The sequence below is a fragment of the Miniopterus schreibersii genome (genome assembly GCF_964146895.1).
Source record: "Miniopterus schreibersii genome assembly, chromosome: 5".
NCBI lineage: Eukaryota > Metazoa > Chordata > Mammalia > Chiroptera > Miniopteridae > Miniopterus > Miniopterus schreibersii.
Window position 1 is genome coordinate 43,968,733 of NC_138106.1, and position 22,637 is coordinate 43,991,369.

At 48.0% G+C, this 22,637-nt stretch overlaps 1 protein-coding gene across 1 annotated transcript in view; it reads right to left on the reverse strand.

Moving 5' to 3' along the window:
* The window catches only part of XXYLT1 (xyloside xylosyltransferase 1), a 145,095-nt gene that overhangs the window by 112,756 nt on the left and 9,702 nt on the right, over window positions 1-22,637 (reverse strand). Inside the window, exon 2 of the mRNA XM_081137660.1 lies at window positions 8,022-8,169. Coding sequence (XP_080993786.1) covers window positions 8,022-8,169 — 148 coding nt within the window. The remainder of the gene's footprint in view (window positions 1-8,021; window positions 8,170-22,637) is intronic.

Sequence of the window (22,637 nt, forward strand, 5' to 3'; positions counted from 1 at the left end):
TATCTCCCTTCTTTTAAACAACTCTGTACCAGGTCCCATCACAGTTCAAAATCCAGGTAAAGTCTACCAAGTGCTGCTGGGTCTGAGGCAGACTTCAGGCATACCCAAAGCTACTTCAGATTTGCTCAGAAAGCAGTTCTGGTATAAGCAACACAGCAAGTGGGTAATTAAAATGCCAAACCTAATGACAGGCTCCACTGGCCATGCAGTGGGGAGAAGAGCAAGTGCCTTTTTCTGGAGGCTGAGGCTTCCTGCCCCTACCCCCACCCCACCCCCACAGAGACGGCTGGCGACACAAGTGTTCGTGTATTACTCTTATTTGGGGGCAGCATTTCATAAAGTGAGTTCTGTGAGACAACCGTACCTTAGAATGTGAATGGGTAACTCCTCAGAAAGGTGTTGTCAGCGATGAATTATGCCTGAGAAATGCCGGGTTAAACAAAGTTAAACATATTTTTATTTCAGTCCTAACCAGAGCTTTTGATTTGCTGATATGTACTTGACCCTCCAAGAGGAAAGGCACCTATGACATCTAATACTGAGCATCCCTCTGTGCCAGGCGCTAGGATTCTTCACACACGATCTCCCGCAGCCCTCATCCAGCCCTAGGACACCGGTACACCTATCACTCCCATTTTCTAAACACAGCATGGGCGGCTCAGAGTAGTTAGGTTGTTCACTCACCGTCTCTGTTAGGAGTCAGGAGGGGAGCAAGCAGTACTAGATGTTATTATGGCGACAGAACTCAGAGACAGCCCAGTGACCCCTGCTCCTAGGAGGTTTCTGAGACATGTATGCACACCAAGGGCAATGGCAAGTGAGGAAGTCAAGGACCACTTTATATTATTAGCTGGGATACAACACAGAACTCTCTAGCAAGCTACGATGGAGAATGAGCAGCTTCGGCCCAATCTCCACAGACCTCTCCTCCAGTCCAAGTCAGCACGAGGGGTAAAAGACAGAGAAGAAAGCGGTGCCCCTCTCCCAGGACCCTGACCCTTCTCCACCACACCCAGGGTCCAGGACGCACAAACATCCCTCGGCAGGAACCTTCGCAGTAGACACACGTCTGCCTCACTGACGGAGAACCACACGCTGATTAAAGACAAGTTTCCTGATTTGGTTTCAAACTGAACAAAGTTATGAAGTTCCATAAACCAGCCTCAAAAGCCTTCTGTGTTTTATGAAACTGCTGTGAAAGGACATAGAGAACACTGAAGATGACACACGGTAGTGAATAAAAATACAAAAAGTACAGAGCAAAGAAATCCAAACCGAGTAAGGCTTTCACTACGTTTGTCACATTTCACATATGCTTAAGGGAGAAGAAAAAGGAAAAAAATGAAACTTCAAAGGGTTTTTGTAAAAGGCTGCACACGGACTTTAGGGTTTCAAAGCATGAATGAACGAATACATAAATGAGAACTGCCCGTCTGGCGCTTTCCATTTGGGTCTGGTCCCCAGCCTGCAGGCTTCCTGGCCCTGCCTCCAGCCTTTCTCCTGTGGGCCTGTGAACCTCCGCTAAGACGCACCGCATGTTAATTACCAGAAATTCACACCAGCCTTTCCCATCCAGCACCACTGACCCAAAGTGGACCCAAGACTGTCCTCTCAAGAGTCCGGTCATCTGCCTCAGGACAGCAAGGCCCCAGGGGCAGCTGCTCAGGGTTGACAGCACCCATGATGCCAGGAGAAGGGCAAGCCTACCCCCACCGCCACTCAACCCCAGTCAGCTTTGTCATTCTTGGCTACAACAGCTACAACAGCAAGCATCACCTAGGCTTTGAGAAGGTGACCCCAGAGCAGAGGAGGCTCAGGCCCCAAGTCCTACATTTTCAGGGATTTTACAACATTTTGCATTTGCCTGGACTTGTTACACACAGAGGTCCTTAGGAAACAGGAGCAGGAGAGGCTGCCACACTTGCACTCACCCCTCCTCTGTGTAGGATGTGTGCAGGGTAATGTGCAGAACTTCACTCCTCAACCTGTGGGGAGGCAAACCAACAGAAAGAGAACACCTGAAAACATGACCTCGTAATGCGCACAGACCAGAGCAAGTAGCTGCCCCAGACCCCACGAGGGACCAAGGTATATATACCACCTATCTCATATGGAGCTGGTTTTGTCCAAAGCTCATCAGGAAGTGAATCAACTGTAATTTCTATAGCCCCCACACCCACAGAAACCAGGGTAAAACAGTCAGGTATCCAGGATAGCCTACAGAAGCCATGGCTACAAACCATGGCTAAAGCCTAGCTCAGGGTAAAACAGTCAGGTATCCAGGATAGCCTACAGAAGCCATGGATACAAACCATGGCTAAAGCCTAGCTCTGTTGCCCAGGTGTGGGTTCCAGAGTCCAGGGACAAGACTCATGGGGTGTAGGAAGGAAGGTACTAGGGAGAGAAATAGAGTTTCCTCAGCCTTTCCAGAGCTCAGATCTCATCAAGGTCTGCATCAAGTAGACAGCCTCTCTCCTCCCAACTTCCATCTGCATGGACTCGGGTTTGTCAAGGTAAGCTTGAGTCTATCTCTAAAGGCCCTAGGAGTACACCAGGCTCCAAAATACTTTTTTCCTCCTTCCATCAACCTTTCCCTCAATATCATTTATCTAACCAACAAAGATATAACTCATATCTGGGCATCTATCTCAATTCAGTGTTCAGAGGATGGCAATCAGATAGAGCTAATTCATACTAAAGGACTGACAGGCAAGTGCTTCCATGGCAGGATTATTTGCATTGGTTTTACAGGAGTTTATGACCCCACAATTGTAGCTCTGAATGGAAGACTATCTGCTCTGCCTACTCTCATAACTTCATCTTCTCCTTTTCTGACCCACAGAGTGGCTAAAAGCTGCAAGCTAGTTCATAATTGTTCCTACAACAGCCAGTGTAATGACCTCTGTAGCCCCTGGGCTCTCATGGAAAGAGGGAGGCTGTGCAATAGCTGGAAATGCCTGTCAGTTCTCAGCAGAGACTATAGCTCACCTTCTCTGTATATTCATGCTTGGTACCCATAGCATGTATGCACAGACACATGTACACATGCACATGCTAGATTAGCTGCTGCTTGAGGCCAGGGGGTCCACCTCTGGGTCTCTTACAGCCTGTCTGTAATGCTCGGCTCAGCAGACTTTCAAAAAAGATATGCAGCTGGACCCCAACATCTCCCCTGAGATCCACTCCCTATCTCAGACACATCAGCCTTCCTAAAGCATGAATCTGGTCAGGTTCTTCCCTGCCACAAATGCCCACAAAGGCCTTGTCTCCTATGTCTGGGGCTAGCCTTCAGCCTGGCATCTAAGCTTGCACAGTACATGCCAATCTCCCTTGACCATCCTCTCTCCCACTACTTCCTAACATGTCTGTTGAAAGAAGTGATGTGCTATTTCCTAAATGCACACAATTCTTCCCACCTGCTGAACTCGTCCCTACCTGTTTCTACAAAACGAAACTTTATGCAACCTTCAAAACTTTGGTACCACCTCCTCCATAAAGCCCTCCTCCTTCTTGCCAAATGCCATCTTCTTCTGGAACCCTCAGCATTGGGTGGATCTCCCTTGTGGCCTTCATGACATCCTGCCTAACACTGGACCATGCCACCCACCCCACCACCATGAGCCCAAGAAGCAGCAACCCAGCAAACATCTCTGAGACCCAGAGTGGCCAGCACCACGTCATGCAAACACCAGACCCCTGGCAGAGGATGCCTATTGGCAAAGGGTTGACCACAGGACAGGAGCCTTACAGGAACATCTCCCAGGGCCTCCAGCAAGCTTTACACACTGCCAATTGTCTGGGCCCCTGCCCTCCATGCCCCGGGAAAACCCTGTTACAATCATATACCAGGCATCATGGCTCAGCCTTGGTAAGGGCTATTTTTATGGCCCATGTCACTAATCCAGAGCCAACAGATCCTAGGAGCTGTGTACACAGGAGAGGGAAGCTGCAGTCCCTGAGGAGTTGCTATTCACTCCCTCCAGCTTCAGTTGGGCAAAAATGTTTTCTTTTCCATTGCGCAAGATGCTTCCAATGGTGACAAACCTAACACCATCAACAGGAGGAGATAAAAGCCCTGTGGGTGTGAGTGAGGAGCAGAGAGTGGCTGCATGTCTGTGAAGGACACATGGATGGGCAAGTGTGAGCCGCAGGACCAGTCAGCCACACATGACCCTTCCAACAAGCAACAGAAAGAAAAACAAGCTCTGACCAAAACCAGAGCCAGCGTGTTCCGCCTGCAGGGCCCCTTCACTCCTCACTCTGCAGACATGGTCTGGGTGGTGCTGCTCTGAGCAGGATGCAGAGCTGCAGCAAAAGGCCAAGGAGGAGAGGAGAGAAGAGGCCAGGTTTTATAAGCTTCAAGGCACTGTGTGTGTGAGACGCTGGGCATTCAGGTCTGGCCATCAGAATAAGCCAGGGCAAAGGATCAGAAACCCAGATAAGGAGGCCCAGCTGGCCCTAAAACTTGGAAAAATGGCCTGACCTCAGCTCCTCCCTTCCTCTCCTGTCAAGTGGGAACAGCAACTGTCCCGGTGCTCATATGTGGCTGCCTGGGGTCCCTCCAAGAGATCAAACATGAATGGGCTTAGAAAAGGTACAGAACTCACTCATGCAGTCTGACAACAGTGCGGTAGGTGGGAGCTGACTCAGGCAGGTTTTGTAAGTATCACCTCTGGCCCAGTAATCCCACCCATGGGAACTTATGATAAGGAAATAATCCTAATTAGAAAATATAATCTTTACACATGTGGATGCTTATCACAGTATAATTTATGATCTTAGAAAAAACAGAACTATCTAGGGAGCCGAGAACAGGGAACTGATAAGACGAACTTAGTGAAACCATTCAAAAAATGCTCAACGGCTATATGGTTCCACCAAAAATGGTGATGAGCAGCATGAACTGAAAATGCCATAGATATGGCTTTACTTCTGTCCTTTCATTTTTGAGTTTAAATAAAGGTTCCATTTTATGCTTCAATATGTTAAAAACACTCAAAATGCTTTAAATATAGAGTATAATGCCTACTTTACCTAAATTATTAAAAAGCTAAATGATGGAAAAATATAATATAGTCAAGAATATTGATGATGTTTATGTAGAAGGGATACTGTTTTTCTATTTTTTCAGATATTCTCTTATAAATGAGTTCTGCTTTTAAAACAGAAAAAGAAGTAAACGTATTTTAAAGGTAGTTTAAGCACAGAAGGGTGATCTTTATGCTATGGGGGTGGGGCGAAGGAGAGGCTTGGGTGCAGAAAAATAACCTGGATTTCTGGGGCAAACACCAGATGGGACCTCTTAAGACATAACTCAGAAGAACATAGCTTTTCTGACTCAGCCTTCCTAGGCGGGACCAAGAGCTTATAACCCACCCATGCTCCATTCTCACTTTCCAGGAGAAAAAAGAATGCTGTGAACCAAAATAGCACCAATTACGCAATAACAAATTCATCATCAACAAAGCCCCAAACAACAGCAATTTCTATGATTTAAAATAATGAATACAAAAAAGGCAGCAATAAAGAGCCATGACAAAATCAAGACGGCACTAGCGGTGCCTGGAAACAAAGCATCCTTCGGAACACTGCAAGAATTCCGAAGCTCTGCCCGGAGCAGCTCCGCACACGGCCAAGTGCTGTGCAATAGCCAGACTGAGCAGCAGAAACACCCCTGCTCTGCAGGAGCTCCAGGACTGCTCGTTTCATTTTAGGAATGTCAGGTTTTAGTAACTCCTAATAACTCTCTTCTCAGGAAGCAGACTTTGGGCAGATGTAGAAATGAATCTCTGACAACACATTATCATTTGCCTGAAGAACCCAAGGAAAGACTGGTGTTTGGGTCTGCCTGCTGCACATCTCACACAGCTACTTCCCACCACCTGAACAGGCCCCTCAGAGGCATGGAGGGATACCAATGATCTGATCTACTACAAGGACAGCAAAGCTCTGGCCAAAGCCTTGTCTCTGCAGACATTGCCCCCTGGGCACAGCCAGGGGAGCAGGCAGGGCAGTCAGAGAGGCAGAGAGACAGCAGCCTGGGGGCTCCCTAATTCTTGAAATCTGCACTTCACAATTCACCGCCGGGCCATCCCTAATACAGTGAGGCAGAAATCTCTTCTCACCCTGACAATCCCCAAGGACTGTCTATTTCCCCTCCGTCTGGTGCCCTAAAGCATAACCTGGCCTAGACTCTAACACATGGTGAGCAGAGACCTAACAGCCAGCAAGGGAGGGAGGAAAAGGAAGGTCAGGCACTCCTCCCAGACTTCCTGCTAAATCCTACTGGTTTTAGTCACTGCATTTCATTCAAAACCAATCACACATGTGGGACAACAGGACTGGTCAGGCCCTAATGGCCCATCTAGTCGACACTTTTAAACTAGTTTAATTGTGGAACTCTTTGAACAAATTGAATCCTGCTCCAGAGCCTGGTCTACACAGTGGTCAGTGGACTGATAGGAGTGAAGGTGGTTACAGGAGAGGTAGGATAAGGTAGAACTGCTCTTCCCTGGGCTCCCCAAACTATAGCACCTGTGATCCCGTGATCCTGGACTCTTCCGATCAAAACAGCTCACTAGATCAGCCTCATCATTTACAGGTGGGGAAACTGAGGCCTACAAAGACAAACTGGCTCAGCAAAAGGCACACAACTTAGTGGCAGAACTAGAACCAGCACCTACGTCTGTCTTTCCCACCTAGAAGCAGGAGAGCAGGAACCATACCTTCCTCCAGTCCGAGCACCTGCACCAGGCCTGCCTGGAGAGAGAGCCCATACAGCCCACCTGAGGGGGTGGAAATAACTGCTACTTGGAGAAGTAGGTCTCCACGTCAGACAGCTCCACCACTTAAATGGTTGTATAACCCTGGGCAGGTCACTCAAGGCCTCAGTCTCTCTCATCTGTAACCTCAAAGGGCTGCTGAGAGGACCTGGGGCTGGCAGAGCCACACCTGGTTTCTGTGGAGAATCCCAAGTGCTGGCTCTTCTCCCCATGCCCTAGTGGTGAGCTTGTCTCCTCTCTCCTCAGGCCCCTGCTTGGTGAAACTCCCTGAGCCCTTGCCTCACAGCTAAGAGAACAGGCAAGGGCCTCTGTGGTGTAGGAGCCAGCCTTGTGGAGACAAAGTCTAGATTTCCCTGTGGTATGACAACCTGCCAATGAAACCGAGCTTCAACCTCCAAATCCTGAATTCCTGAGCCCTTCAAATGGTGGTGCTCTCCATACCCCTTTTACTCCTGATCTGCTGGTCCAGAGCAGCAGGCCTCCACCAAATGTCCTGGCTGTCACCTAAGCAATGACCCCAAAACTCCCCTCCTCACCCATAAAAGGCTCAGGTCATGGTTCAGCAATGGCCAGAAAGTGAACAATATCCAGGGCTCCAGAATCAATCAAGGGCCATCTGGAGGAGAAGAATCCAGGGGTGCCTGGGCACCCCTCGAGTGAGACTACCCCCAAGGCTTCTAGTCCAAAGATGATCAAACCTGCCAACACTTCCAAACAAGGCTGAACTACCACACAACAGACAACCACATCTCTTCTGCCCTAGAGGGACCAAAGCCCAGAAAATCCTTTAATTGGGCATCAGAGTTTTAAAAAAAAAAGTACTATTCAGTCATAACTTGCACCTCGCACATCTAGATTTGATATTTTAAAGTTAGATAAGTAGATTCAAACTAGAAAGAACAGGATCACATATCTGGATGAAGGGTCACCTAGTCCTACCTGCCATTTATCAGATGAGCAAACTGAGTCCCAGAGGCAGAGTATGTGCAAGGCTGTAGAGTAAGGGCTGGAGCTCAGATGCCCTGGACCACACTGCACCACTCACACTGTGGGAGCTGTGCAGCCTAGGGCTCTGCCCTTAATTCTCTGGGCAGGAAGCTATTACACAAAGGGCGGTGCTGGCCCCCTCACCCTCTCTTTATGTTTCAATGAAGCTCCTCTCATCCAGGGCACTGGCAGTATTGGAGCCAGGGAAACAGAGGCAAACATCAATTACCAGGGGCTAGCAGTTCACATTACCTTTGGGCATGATCTGATGCATGGCGACAGAGAGGAAGAAGATGGAGTCACTGTAGTAGGTCCCGGAGCCAGCACTGAAGTGCTTCTGCATGGCCTCCACGACTGGGAAGAGCTTGTCCGTCAGCACGGCAACATCGTGGAAGACGACCTGCAGCAGGGCACGAGGAAACCACAGAAGTGAGCAAACCAGCTCCGATGCCCAGCACATACACGGGCCCAGAGGGGAGATGGACAGGGCCTCTCCACGGTCACCAGCAGGGGGGCCCAAGTGAGAGTTAAGGAAATGGGAACAATGGGGAGTCAGCAGAGGCTAGCTATGGGGACGGGGACATCATGTGTGAAGAGTGTGCAGGCTGGCACGTGGGGGGTGTAGTGCAAGAGGAGTGGGAGCGAGGATGGGAATGGGAGCAGCCCCAGTCTGCTTTCAACTTCTGAACTTCAAGCTGGGCCATCCTGAAGGTAGTTCTGTGCCCAGTGACTGCAAATCATGTGAAACTGTCTGGTCCTGAAATTAGGACCCTCAGCACATGAGTGGCTGGCCCTGGCATCACCACTCCTGGTGGCCACTCCAGGCTCCACAGGCCAGTCAGGTGTTCCACCTCCCTTGTCCAACAGTGTGAACAGTGAAAGGCCTAATGCCACAGGAAACACATCCAGCGACCCAATCAGCATTTCATGTGTCCAGACATCTTTGGAGGTGCTGTGAGAGGTATAAGGAATAACCTCAGAACACTTAGCGTCTAGCAATGTCACCACTGCTCAACAGAGCTCTGCAGTTTATTCCCACATGCACACAACGGTCCCCATGACAACCTGGGACCTCAGTGAAGCGGACATCACTATTACGGCTCCAAATTACAGACAAGAAAGCAGATGCTCAGAGGTTACACTTGCCTAGGGTCACCTTGCTAATAAGTGGGAGCCAGAACGCGAACCCTGGTCCCCAGATTCCAAACTCTGTGCTCTTCCCATTATAAGTACACCCTCTTTCCTTAACAGCAACCAAAGGGGGAGAAAAAGACATCAGCAGGACCAGTGATTAGAGTAGACAGAGTACTAATAGGACCCTAATGAGCTGGTTTCCTTATTGGACATTAGTGCACATTTAAGTCCAAGCCTCACGGAACCCCGGCGTCATTCTGCTCACACACTTCTTGTACATTTTCCCTGATGCTCCATGTGCCCCACAACATCTAAAACACTCCACTGTACACAAGAGGCACTCAATAAATGCAGCCGAGCCATATATTCTTCCTCCCCCTCCCCCCCGTCACAAGAGATCCGCTGACGACCCTTCCACCTCCCTCTTCCCTGGCAGCCGACAGATCAGGACAAGCCCGTGAGGCTGCCACGTGCTACGCAGCCACCACCACACTGACTCCAGGGCCAAGAACCTACCTGAACAGGCATCAACAGCAGAGAGGTGGCACGAATCCCTGACTGGCTTGCTTCCACCGCCAGGGGCCACGCCAGCAGGAGAAAACACAGGTGTGGGTGGTGTCCGAGACATCCCCACGCAGGAGGCTCTGTTTTGCCCTTTACTCTGCCCAGTTCCTTCCTGGCCCAGTTTCACGGCGTCACCTGCCCAGCCTGCACTTTCAGAGCCTTCGGTTGTCAGATCATTAGAATAATGCCCTCAGAGCCTGCAGTGGTGGTGAACCTTCCTGCCTGCTTTTCCCTACTTTAGGTTCTGCTTTTGGCCAGAAACCTGTTTTTGTGTTTGCTATTGCCCTTAGGTCTACTCAAATTTCTAAAACACTATTAAACTTAGAAAAACTTTTATATGGCTTTAGTGTTCATCATTCCCCAGCTGTAACCCTTTAAATCTTGTATGTCTTTAGAAAAGTATTTTTTAAATGTCTTGACATTTCTAATATACTATTTTCCTTTACCCTTTTTCTGACTGCTTTTTTTCTTATACTTTGACTTTTTCTTTTTTGTGGCCTTTTAACCTGAGATGGGGAATTTAGACCAGCTCCGCAGTTTCCCAACACAGATACCAAATTACATCTTTCTCCTCCTACCCACCATGAGCTGCCCCTGCCCTGCCCCTGTGACTTCCTGATCACACAGGCATCACAAACTCTGACAGGTGTTCCCCGCTTGCCCCCTCCAAACCGGCCTCTGGTGTTCTCTTGAGTAATCTTCTATACATATGAACTCATTTCTCTCTTTCCTCGGTTTCAAATCCTCCCACGGCTCACCACGGCCCTCAGTTATAGTCCACATTCCCCAATGAGACTTATGAGGCCCTACACTGGCGGCTCTGGCTACCTACACGCCCTCCGCCCTCCAGGGATTGAGCAGCACTAAACCCAGCAGTCCTCACCCTGCCCACCGCACCTTGGTGTCCCATGTCCTTGCACATTTGTACCTGCTCTTTGAACTGTCTGGAACCAGCCCTACCCTTGCTTGGACACCTACTCCAGTCTTTGCACAGCCTCCCATAACTCGTCACACCCTCATGTACACTCTGTATCACACAGGGGGAGGCTCCACTTCCCTATCTGACTCCTCTACAGGTCTGTTTCTACATCCCCAGTATGGAGCACTCATTGAGGCCAGAAGCTGTGACTGCTTTGTGCCCTATGGCCAGTCCTTGACCCCAAGGCAGGCCACCAATCAGTACAGGTTTGTTGAACTAAATGAACCACACTTTGGGCAACTTACTAGACCTCTCTGAGCTTCAAATACAGAAATGATAACACCTACTTCCTATGGTGGCTGTCAGGACTACCTGGGACAGGCAGATAAAGCACCTGGCTCAGGGGCTGCCACACTGCACTCAGTCCTGAGTGTTGGCATCCTGTCCCCACCTCCCTCTACAGTCCCCTGAATCCCTCTCCTCACAGATCAGTCGTCACTCATGAGCCAGCTTTTTCCTGTGAGCCTCATTACACCTCCAAACCATGGCTGGAACCTGGAATTTGATAAGAAACTGGAGCTAACAAGAGGACTTTTACAGAAATGGAAGCCTCTACATTCATTAAAAAAGAAGAGAAAGAATGGGGAGAATGGATGTGTATAAGCACGTGCACACACACACATATACACACACACACCAAGCAGGGCCTGCCACAGCCAAGCTAAGGAAGACAGAGATTTCGGCAGCCAGATTCTTCCCCTACTCTGGCCATCTCACCCCAAAGCTTCACAGGAGACAATTACATCCTATCAGCATTAATAGATTTATGAGGACAAACTGTACTTAGTACATTGTTCCAAACGCTGTACGGTAAGGCCTGCTCCAATGAATGTTTCATATAATAAATCTACTTAAAAATAAATTAATATGTTCCATGGAACACACTTTATGCAGCAAGAAGCAAACCACAGGCACTGCAAGTGTGAATCAAAACATCCAGGCCTCCTAATGTCTAAAACAGGTTTGCAAATCATGATCTCCCGAGGGCAAGGTCAGAGTCTGGCACACTCTGAGGCCCCCAGCCCTGCCCAGGGTCTAGTGCCAGGAAGGCACAGAGAAGCAAGAGTGATGGAAAGGGAGAAAAATAAAGGGAGAGGGCAGAAAAAACGCCACCCACCCTCCGTTCCAGCTCCCTTTCAAATCCCCCATATCAGAGGCTGCAGGAAGAATTACCATGTAACCTAGAAAACAAGGAATATAAGGTGCCTCCCATATTGAAGGCAACTGGTCAATGAGATCCAGAACAATGGTTTGCACCAACTTGACTATGTGATTTTTAGGGAAATAGATTAAAATGTCAAATCATTACTTGTTACTTTTATTTATATATATATTTAAAATAAAAATCACATTAATTATGAAATATTATTTTCTAACAAAATGATTTCCTTTTAAACTCTTCATGATATCCTTAACCGTAATGCCTTTACCAACCCTAGAGTCCAGCTGAGTCATCCAAGCAGGTTTTCAGAACACAGCATCCTTGCCATCCATTTAAGATGTTAGCTACAGCTCTTTGTGAAATTAAATAGGATGCTGTCACTGGAAATGTTATCCCAACCCACAGGAACCCACGTTCATATCACTAAGGCAGCTGGTTTCTTCATCAGCCACTTACTACCTTCCTTTTACTAGCGATTTTTAAAGGCTCGCTTATATCAATATTCCACATTTATACTTATGAGATCAAAACCCCAGGAATAATGACTGAATCTGTTACCTTTCTTTGCCTCCTTTTATTCTTAATCAACGCAGTCATGTGATTTCTAGAAGCACCCAGATTCAGTAATGACTGAGGTTGTTTCGGACCAAGGTGCTCTTCAACCGTACTTGCTGTTCAAAGTAAAGAATGTAGCTGAGAGAGCACTGTGAGACTTTGAAAAGACTCAATTCTTTTAATAAAGGACAATCTGGGGATGCGGGGAGAGGAAAGGCTTGCCTCATATCCACCATACACAGCACATTCCCAACACTCACAGTACGGGGAGGCCAAAGCAACCAGAATGAGTCCAGTGTCAGGAACAGGCAGACATTTCTGCCAGCCTGGCTCTGGGCTTGCTGGCACCGACAGGCCAGATGAAGCAGGCCACTGCTCCCTTAAATGTTCACCAGGGACGTAAAGCCATGCCAAGCCTGGGCTCAACTTGGTGGAGAAAACTCATTTATCACTTGGCATGCCCCACTGGGAACCAGGTCATGCCATGTTCTTGGAGCCAAGAAGGGAGGTGGCAGGAGCTGGCCCTGCGCACAGGAAGACGCCAGGTTTCCAGGAAACACCAATGCTACTGGAGGAATACCAGCTCCTCCAGCCACAGACAGCAGTGCTCAGCCAGAGACTGTCCCTGGAAAACGGCCGGAGGGAAGAGCAGCAGTGAAAAGCTCTGGGAAACCTACCCAACCTAACATTCGTGGCACACCCTGCCACATGTTAGGACCCATCTACTGTGGGAACAGCAAACAGGTGCCCACTGGCCTTGAGGGGCTGCCTGGAGCACTGGGTAGGAAGGATTCTGTGGCAACGTCTGGACTCGCCAAGAAAGTATGCCATCATCAATGGCAATGGGTGGGCAAACTCGCCCTCCTTCCCCCCCCCATGGAGCTATCACCCCAGTTCTGTGGGCACCAGTTTTGGCTAGAATCATGTCAGTGATGGGCAGTGGGTGCCTCCTGAGAGTCAAGCACAGGCAGGTATGGGGTTCACAGTTCTAGGTTCACATACTAACTCTACCACTTAATTGCCTGGCAACCCTGGTCAAACACTTAAACTCCACCTCCTCTATAAAATGGGAAAGAACCATGGTGCCTGTCTCATAGGGCTTTTATGAGGAATGACATAGGAGCTCAATAAAGGACAGCTGACATTATCACCCCATTGCAATGCAGTTAAAAATGCCTTTCCCACACAAGAATGCCTAGATCTGACAAAAGATACTACATGGCAATAATCGGAGCTGCCTGGCTCTGAGGTACTCTGACTAGGATGGAAGGTGGTCCCAGGCCCTGCCTCCTGCTACACTCAGCCCACACCCTGGTCCTGCCTCTGCTAGGGGTTGCCCAGTGCTCAACCAGAGGCTCCTCCCACACTCTCCATGCTTAGCATGGAGAAGCTATTTGCAAACCATGCTTCTAAAATTACTAAAACAATCCAAACCAGTAGGTAAACACAATTCTGAAAAGGTCCTACTATATCAGAAAAAGTAACTAAGTAAGGATATCTGCCTCACAATTATAAATAACATGTCCCCTGTGCTGGTTCCCTGCTTGTACATCTCCTCCTGCCTGGCCAGGCACCAGGGAAGACAGGAGGAGGAAAGACCTTTTTGAGTTCAAGAAGCAGGGCAGGTTGTTTAGGGACCTGACAAGTATTTGGCACATTCCCGAAGAGGAGCTGTTTGTGCCTTCTCAGAGAGAGGCAGGTCTCCCATCATCCCCCTGCCCCACAGCATTCTTGAACAAGTATCACAGAGTAACTGCTCTGAGGGCAGTGAATGAGGAGAGAGTGAGCCCCACCACAGGCTGGTCCACTCCCAAAAATGCATTCCTAATGTGTGTGATCTTAGTAATCAATTCCAACAAGAACTGGAGGAAAAATGCTTTTCTGGAAGGAAAAAAATTATTTTCTCATCCACTTGTACTATGAATGCAAAGGCATATTTTCTATGAAGAAAAGAAAAATGTAACAGACTGGCAGTTTTCAATGCCACAAAGATGCCAAACACTTTTACACCTGAGGGCCTTTGCACTGGCTGTTCCCTCTTTCAGAAGGCTCTCCCCCAGCATCTTCAGATGCCTAGATCCTTCAAGTGATTCGGGTGTCAGTTCAAAAGTCAACTCCTGAGATCTCCCCTGCCCCAAAAAAGTACACCACCACCATCCCACACACAAGCACAACCAGTCCTGACTACTCCATTTCCAGATTTATTTTCTCCACAGCACTTATCACCACCTGACATGTTGTATTTTTTAAGCATCTAGTCATTTACTGCCTGTCTCTTCCTAGGCCACCAGCCTGTAAGGAACCAAGAGAGAGGGATCTTGTCTGTCTTGCTCACTGCTATGCATCCAGCTCTTAGTGTTACACACGCAGTGGAAGCTTAGTAGATGCTTGTGTAAGAAGGAATGAGCAAGTATTGTATGTTTACCACCCCAAGGAAAGTCTCCTTCTAAGTGATCACTCTTTAAAATAAATACTCCTTACATAATGAGTATAATTGAGACAGGCCAGTAAGCCAGGACAAGTGGAATAGGGAAACAGTGGTTTGCAGCCACCTAGTAAAGCCTATCTTCCCTAAACCAAGGACACTTGAGAGTAGATGGTTTGTGTTAGATGGGCCAGATACAGAAACTCACCAGGGCAGGAAGCCCCAGATGCCTAGCAAGGGGCAAAACTGGGAAAACAAAAACTTTGTCGCTTGGGTAACTTATCCTCCCCCAGCACATCGCTGGTGATGTGGTTTAGACCCCCTGAGCCTTCTTCCCTAAAGATAACATCTAGGCCTCATGTGTATTTCAGCTCCAGGCCCAGATAAGCAGCTAAGCCACCAGACAAGTGGTGCCATGGCTGCCTGAGGACCAGATATACTGACTAATGACCCCCTGCCCTGGCACCAACCAATCGGTGGAAACCATGAACCTGAAAGAGCACACCTGGAAAGCTGATGAACATTCTATTGAGACACTCCCCTGAGACCTCCCTTAAGATTTCTGGTTTCAAGAGAGAAATAAAAGCCTCAAGACAAAGGACCCGGTGGGCTCTCCCTTTAGGGAGCACCCACCCACACACACATGCTGACATTCCCTTTCTCCTCTTCTTCCCACACAGGCACAAACCTCCTAATCTCATTTGCAACCAGGACAGCAATAGGCAGAGGCAGCTCATCTCAGGTTAGTCCCCTGAACTTAACCCCAAGGTTTCCTTTTCTCTGATTTCCCAGAGAGCCAGGGCAGCCCAGCCTAGGCTCTCCTGTTGTTTCTTCTATGTAAAGTCCTTTCCTGTTTTATTGTCCCCAGCTTTAATAAATGTCTCTCATAGTCATCTGGACTCATGTTGTGAAATTTTTCCTGCACGAAATCAAGAACCCACACACTACCTGCTGGCCCTAGGCAGACCAACCAAAGGCCAGGTCCCCTTTCTGGTAACATAATCATTCCTTAATTCACCGCTTCTACAAATTATGAGGTTTGGGTTTGTTACACCTAATGCTAAATATTCCTGACTGTAGAAGGCAATTTTCTACAAAATAATGTTTTCCACCACAAAAGATAAGAAATGATATGAGGGAGAGGAAAAAAAGAAAAGAAAAAGAAGAAAGGGAGATGGAAGAGAGAGGGAAACCATACTACCAGGACTTCACTGTGAAATCCTAGCATACACTGTGCTAATCTATCCCCTCACCAAGAAGTCTAGTGTCTGTAGGTAAGTCAGGTCTTCACCAGATTCCTTGATTTGTTCTTTTTTGTGTAGTAATCTCCCATGACCTAGGAGCTCCCAAAGAAAGCTGCAGTTTTACAAGTGACACCCATAGGGATACAGTTAGCCAGCTTCCTGCTTCAACCAGGCAGGAAGGTAGCCTGCCCCACACCCCCACACCCCCTCCCCTGGAGGCCCAGCTCAGCCTCAGTCCACACTGGCTCAGTCCCCTCCTGGCTCTCTGGGATGGGGACACAGCTGGAGCCCAAGCAGGTCCCCAGAGAGCCCTGCAGAGTTCAGACCAGTCAGACACGAGGACAGTCTCTTTCATTTTCTGAGGCTGCCTGCTGTCCTAGGTTTCACAAAACTCCTCCTGTCCAGTGTGCCCCAAGATGTGGTACACACCTCTGGAATGGTACAAAACGAACTTCTAAGAGGAACACAGGCCAACCATTTTATTTTAATACCTATGGATTTATTTTTATATGTAGAATATTAGAATAATTAGTAAAAACACTTTAGAACTATGATTTCACAGATATTACCCAAGGAGAGGCTAAGGGAAAAGGGGGTGGAAAGGTGAGTCAGTTTAAACTACATGTTAAGTGGGTAATGCTGCAGGCAGTGCTGGGGTACTGGCAAAAAACCATGAAGGAGACATTCAGATGATCTGACTTCAGAGACGACGTCTGTGTCCATTGCCTCCTACTGTGGGTGAGATGATGTGTTTAAAATGCCAAGCACAGAACCAGCTACGAGGTGTTCACAGACCGAGTCCCTGCCTTCCCCAAGGTCACAGGGCTGACGTCAGAACCTGTTCTACTGACTCCCGGCTAAAGCCTCTCCACTAATTCCCTTCCTGTAACCTCAGGATAAGACAGTCTTCCCAGGCCAGGTTCAAGATCCCGCACTTCTCTAAGCCCCACTGCGCTGGGCACTGGCATCTGCTCATTGTGGCACCACAAAGAAATAAAACAGAACGTGTGTCAAGCAGCAGCACAAACAAACATGAGCTCATCTGATCCTCACCATGACTTGTGTGCTTTAGAGTAAAGGTGGCCGTGGCCAGAGGTGAAGTCGCTGGTCCAAGGTGACTCGTTGGATGGCCAAGGCCCAGATTTGAGTCCAGGGCTTTCTGATTCCAGAGGGCAAACAACCTCTCAGTCACTAGGGACCAACCCCACTCTACCTCTCTCCTGTTTTATTCCCTCCCTGAGGGGCAGAGCCCCTGACTGTGTACACTACAAACCCAGCTCTGTCCCCTGAGCCACAAGTCATGTCTGAATAAATTCTAGTGTAGAAAACCTTGTCAATCCCCTAAACTATTAAGGGCCTTTTTCCGGGATGGGTCCAGAATCTCCCTACTTCTTCCACCCCCAGAAGCCACCATCCTCTCCCACTGGGCCAGGACAATGATCTCCAACAGGCCTCCCTTTCATTCTACCTTCCACACAGTGACCCGTCTCTACTCAAAACCCAGAGCGGCTGCTCCTGTCACTCTGTCAGAGCCAAAATCCTCCCTGGGGCTGGGCCTGGGGCTGACCTCCTCCTGCCAGGTCTGCCACCCTTTCCTGCCTCATTTCCCCAGCCGCCTCCTCTGCCGCCCCGGCCTTGCTGCTGTTCCTCAAACATGCCAGGCATGTTCCACCTCAGCCTCCCCTTCGCTGTCCCCACCACCCAGATATTCTCTCAGTAGCTGCCTGGCCAATTCTTTCAACCCTCAATAACCGTGTCCCTGCCAATCCAACGAAAAATCTCAACAGCCCGCACTCCAGGTGCCTCTTATCATGCTAACATACCGTATGACTTACCTCCTAGGACACTATATAATTTACTGATTTGCTTATCATGGAACAACAGAGATATGAAATGAAACCTGACCCTTTTTAAGCCCCTACTTCACTGTGTCCCAGGCAGCCAAGTAAGCAAATTTAAGCCCCTTCCTGCCAGAATTGGAAGCACCACAAGGGCAGGGATTTTTGACCTGTTCTGTCTTTTTTGTTCACTGATACAGACAATGTCTATCAATGTCCAAGGACCATGATGGCACCTATTAGGCACATAGTAAATACTGGCTAAGTGAAAGTCTCATATAGCAGCAATACTAAATGGCGTTGCACAAACCTAGAAAATGCTCATCTCAAAGAAAGCAGCACTCCTTTGCTCTGGCTTTCCTGGGCATCCCCCAAGGGCCCAGCAGCAGCCCTTGGCTTCCCCTCTGCCAGCACCAATCTGCTTTGTCCTTAAGCCCCCAGGATCTGAAGCCCTTCCCTCGAACAGGATGAAAACACAGACCACTTCAGATTTCATGCCACAGGGAGAAGACAGCCAGACCACAGGGAGGAGACAGCCAGGCCACTGCTGCCCTGTGAGGCACTCCCTGACACCCTACTCCGACCGGACAGCTGCCCAAGGCTCGGCCTAGCATCTGTGGCTGGAAAAATCGAACCACTTTACTAATCAAAAAAAGTAAAAAGTGGGTGAGCGACACAAGAAACCATACAGGTCACTGATTCAACCCTCATGTTTCAGACGGGAATACTGAGGCCCAGCAAGGGGGGACAGGGCTCTCCCCAGGTTACACAGCAGGTCACTGGGAGAGCCAGCTCCAAAGCCAGGGCCAATGCCTTCTCAGACAGCCCTGTGGCAGTCAAGTCAAGGCTTGAGCAAAGGCTACTCCACCTTGAACTGGAGGCACCCTCCTCTCTACCCTCATCTACACAGATTCTGAAAGCTCTGGGAAGACTGGTCCCACATCTTTACACAACCAGGAAGTTTGTAGTGGTGCTAAGGAACACTCAAGTTTGCCCTCAGTCTCCCTCCTATCCTATTCTCAAGTTACCCTCAAGGTACGGTCACAAAGGTAGCAGGACCCACACCAAGAAAAGGGGGTCTATACCAATGCTTGGGAGAATGTAGGGTGGGAGAGAGACCACCAGGCTAGGCAAGAGCTTAGCAAGATCTCAGAAAGATGCACACACCCCAGGCCATAAATGCTCTTGCAGGTGTGGCACCTGGAGAACCCAAGCGCCTGTGTATATGCAGATGTGTACCTGCACATTCAATGCAGCAGTGCTTGTGATGACAAAACACTGCCACCTCCCAGAGGGAAAATGCATAAACTGAGGTCTACCCATAACAAAATCCTACACAGCAGTGAAAATGACCGAATAAGACCTACATGTATCAATATGTAAAAATCTCAAAACCATAATGTCCAGTGAAGAAATATCAAAAGGATATATAATGAGAACATTCATATAGCTGTTTGAAATACACAAAGCAATGAAATATTTTTTTTTATATAGTGTGTGTATATATATTATATATTTTTTTCTTATGGACACATATATGTGTGTTAAAAGTAAAAGTACAAAAACACAAATTCCATAAAGCACACCACATTCTCTATGTGATAGTGAACACCTCTGGAGAGGGTAGGGTGGGGAAGAATTATGGGTGGGCTTCAGCTATATCTATAATACTTTATTTCTTTAAAAAAAATATTGCACAGTTTACAATAGCTAAGATCTGGAAACAGCCCAAGTGCCCATCAGTAGATGAGTGGATAAAAAAGCTGTGGGGCATTTACACCATGGAATACTATGCAGCTGTAAAGAAGAAGAATCTCGTACCCTTTGGGACAGTATGGATGGACCTGGAGAATATTATGCTAAGTGAAATAAGCCAGGCAGAGAAAGACAAACATTACATGATCTCGCTTATATGTGGAATCTAAAGAACTTAATAAACTGATGAACAGAATAGATTCAATGACATGGAAGCATAGATGAGACTGATGAATGTCAGAGGGATGGAGGAGGGTGGGTGGGTGGAGGGGGAGGGAGTAACCAAAGAATTTATACGCATATATGCACAACCCAAGGACACAGACAATGGTGGGGAGAGGGACTGGGGAGGAGGGTGGGACGGGGTGGAGTGGGTCATTGGGGAGAAAAAGGGACATTTGTAATATTTTAAACAAAAAAAAAAATTCCAAAAAAAAAAATCAAAGTGCCCTGGCTGGGGCTTCCCAGTGGTTAGAGCATCTGCCCCTGCACAGAAGGGTTGCAGGTTTGATTCCCGGTCAAGGGCACGTATCTGGGTTGCAGATTCAATCCCCAGCCCTGACTGGGGCACGGACGGGAGGCCAATTGATGTGTCTCTCTCACCTCAATGTTTCTCTCTCTCCCTCTCTCTCTCTCTCTTTCTCTCTCCCCCCTCCCTCCCTCCATTCCACTCTCTCTGAAAAGCAATGGAAAAAATATTCTTAAGGATTAACAAAAATAAAATCCTTTAAAAGTATCTAAGCAAATATGGCAAAATGTTAGCTCCTATTTAACCTATATAGTAGGAAAATGAGTGTCTATTACGTTTTTTCTGAATTTTTCTATATTTTGATGTTTCGTAATTTAATGTATAAAAAATAAAATACTAAAACATAAAATTTTTAAAAATAAAATACTACATAAGAGAGAAAGCAGGGCTATACAATGTAAATTAGTTGGCAAAACTCTTTATGATAGAAAGCCAAGACAGTGAGCATCGAGGAGCACTGCTCCTGGGTGCTGGTTTTCACATATTAATTTGTGGGTACAGGACCACCCAGGACCATCAAGTGTACCTTGTGAAGGGTCAAGGAAGGGTTCCTGGAAACAATTCAGAAGAAGAAAAAACCATATACACAGAGATGTTCTCTGTGGTGTTATTTATAGTGTGGAAACTCAGAAACTCACAGAATGACTTACAAAAGATATATGACAATACCTTACACTACAGCCATACAATCAATAAGGGCAAGACAAGACAGAAGATAGGAAAATGTTCATGAGATGCACCCCATGTGTGGGTCCCACATTAAGTGAAATGAGCAGAGAATCAAATTCCCCCACTATCCCTAAAGTATGCCTGCAAATAGATCAGGCTCAAAGGGAACATGGAAAAATTACAATGGTTCCTTAGATTTAGAGTTTCATACTCTGTAGAAGCAGGTCACGATGGGCTCCCAGTGGGGCCCTGGCACTGCTCCTGACTGCCCACTTTTCTCTAAGCTCTTTCTCCTCCCACTTTCTCACACCCTCCCAGGATTGATTCCTCGGAGCTGACTGCTCTCATGGGGCAATGAGAAGTCCCTCTCATATTTCCAGGCTATAACAAATCCCCCAAAGATTTCCATAAGTCAATTCCAGATGCTGCACATGTCACAGAAAAGGGCTCGAAATCCACAACTCCACAAACCAGGCAGCTGAACAGCAAGGTCCTATTTCATCTCCCAAAGCCAACTGCTCGAGACAAAGCTGTCAAGTAAAGAGAAATGTTTTCATTTTGCATTTGCTCCCAAAGTCTTGTGATTCTCTGAGACAGTCATCTCAGTAAATAACTTCAGTTCCTCATATATCTGATCAAAGCAAAAGCTGCTTGCACATCTGAAGACCAGACAAGCCAACAGAACTGACATATGTAATGTCCTCCATCCCTTGCAAACACTTCTCACCAACCTCGATGAACTGTTGAGCTGCTCACTCTTCACTGATGAAAGAAGTCACCAATTAGACTGAGTTTTAACTGGAACACACAGAAGAAATGACGCTGTCAGTTACGCCACAGAGACACCCGCCATCAGCTGTCCCAGAGAGCACATTTCATTGTAGAAAGTAGGCTGATGACTGCTCCCAAGCCCTCCTCCCAGAGGGCACCCCACATGCTCTATCCATCAGCCCCTCCTGGGTGAGGGAGCCACAGACGCAGCCAGATCCTGAGTGGTCAGGGTCCTGAGACTCTGGCCATGACTCAGAAGTCAGCAATCACTGACCAAGCCTCACAGGCTTCCAGTGCTCCATTCTCGGGCCCCAGGACCACAGTCCCACCCTACACTCACCTCAGGTTAAACTTATCTTAAAGCAAGTAGTCAGTTGCTGAAATAGCAAGTGCCTTGCCCTGTCAACCACCGAGCGCAGTCCACTTACCTACTGGGGCACCTCCAGATCACTATCTCCTCCCAGGAGCCTCTCTCTTGAGCAAAAAGCTTGCTCTTTTCCCATTGTGAGCAGACTGGGGACCGCAGGGCATAAGACTGACTAACTGACCCCTCTGGGCTCAGTCACCATCTCACTCTTACTCAGCACAAACAGAATATAATGAAGTATGTGAGCTAGGGGGCCTCTGTGCCAAACTTGCTCTTTTATAAGACACACCTGAGCATCCAGGCAGTCAACTCAGGTGAGACACCTGTACAGGATCTGATCTGTGACACAGGATGAGCAGGTGCAGACCAGTGGGATGGGGCCATAAGATGACTTTAGGGGTGGACTCAGACAAGGTAAGGCCAATGGAGAGCAGGACACAGACCTGGACAGCCCTCATGGAGGGTGAGGCAGCTGTGCCCCAGGTCCACAGTAGACACAAATGTCCTTGAAACATATTAACTCATTTAATTTCACCTCATTGGAGGTGGGTGGTATTATTGCGCCCCTTCTGCAGATGGGGAAGGAGTTCAGAAAAGACATATACCTACTCCTGGCCACCCGGAAGGATGACACAGAGCTGGAATCTGCAACCAACACTACCCCTATTCAAGAAACTGAGGCCCACCCCAGGCTTGGCTGTACCAGGAGAGAGATAAAATGCGGATCTACCCTTGAGGCCTCCCCTCTGGCAGCTACCCCAAAACTTCAGACAGAGCAGGGATAACAGAGGCATCAGAAAGATCCAAGAAGGCCTTCAGAGATAGTGGATTCCCCAGGTGTGTGTGTGAGCTGCACCTTAAAGGTGAGGGGGACAG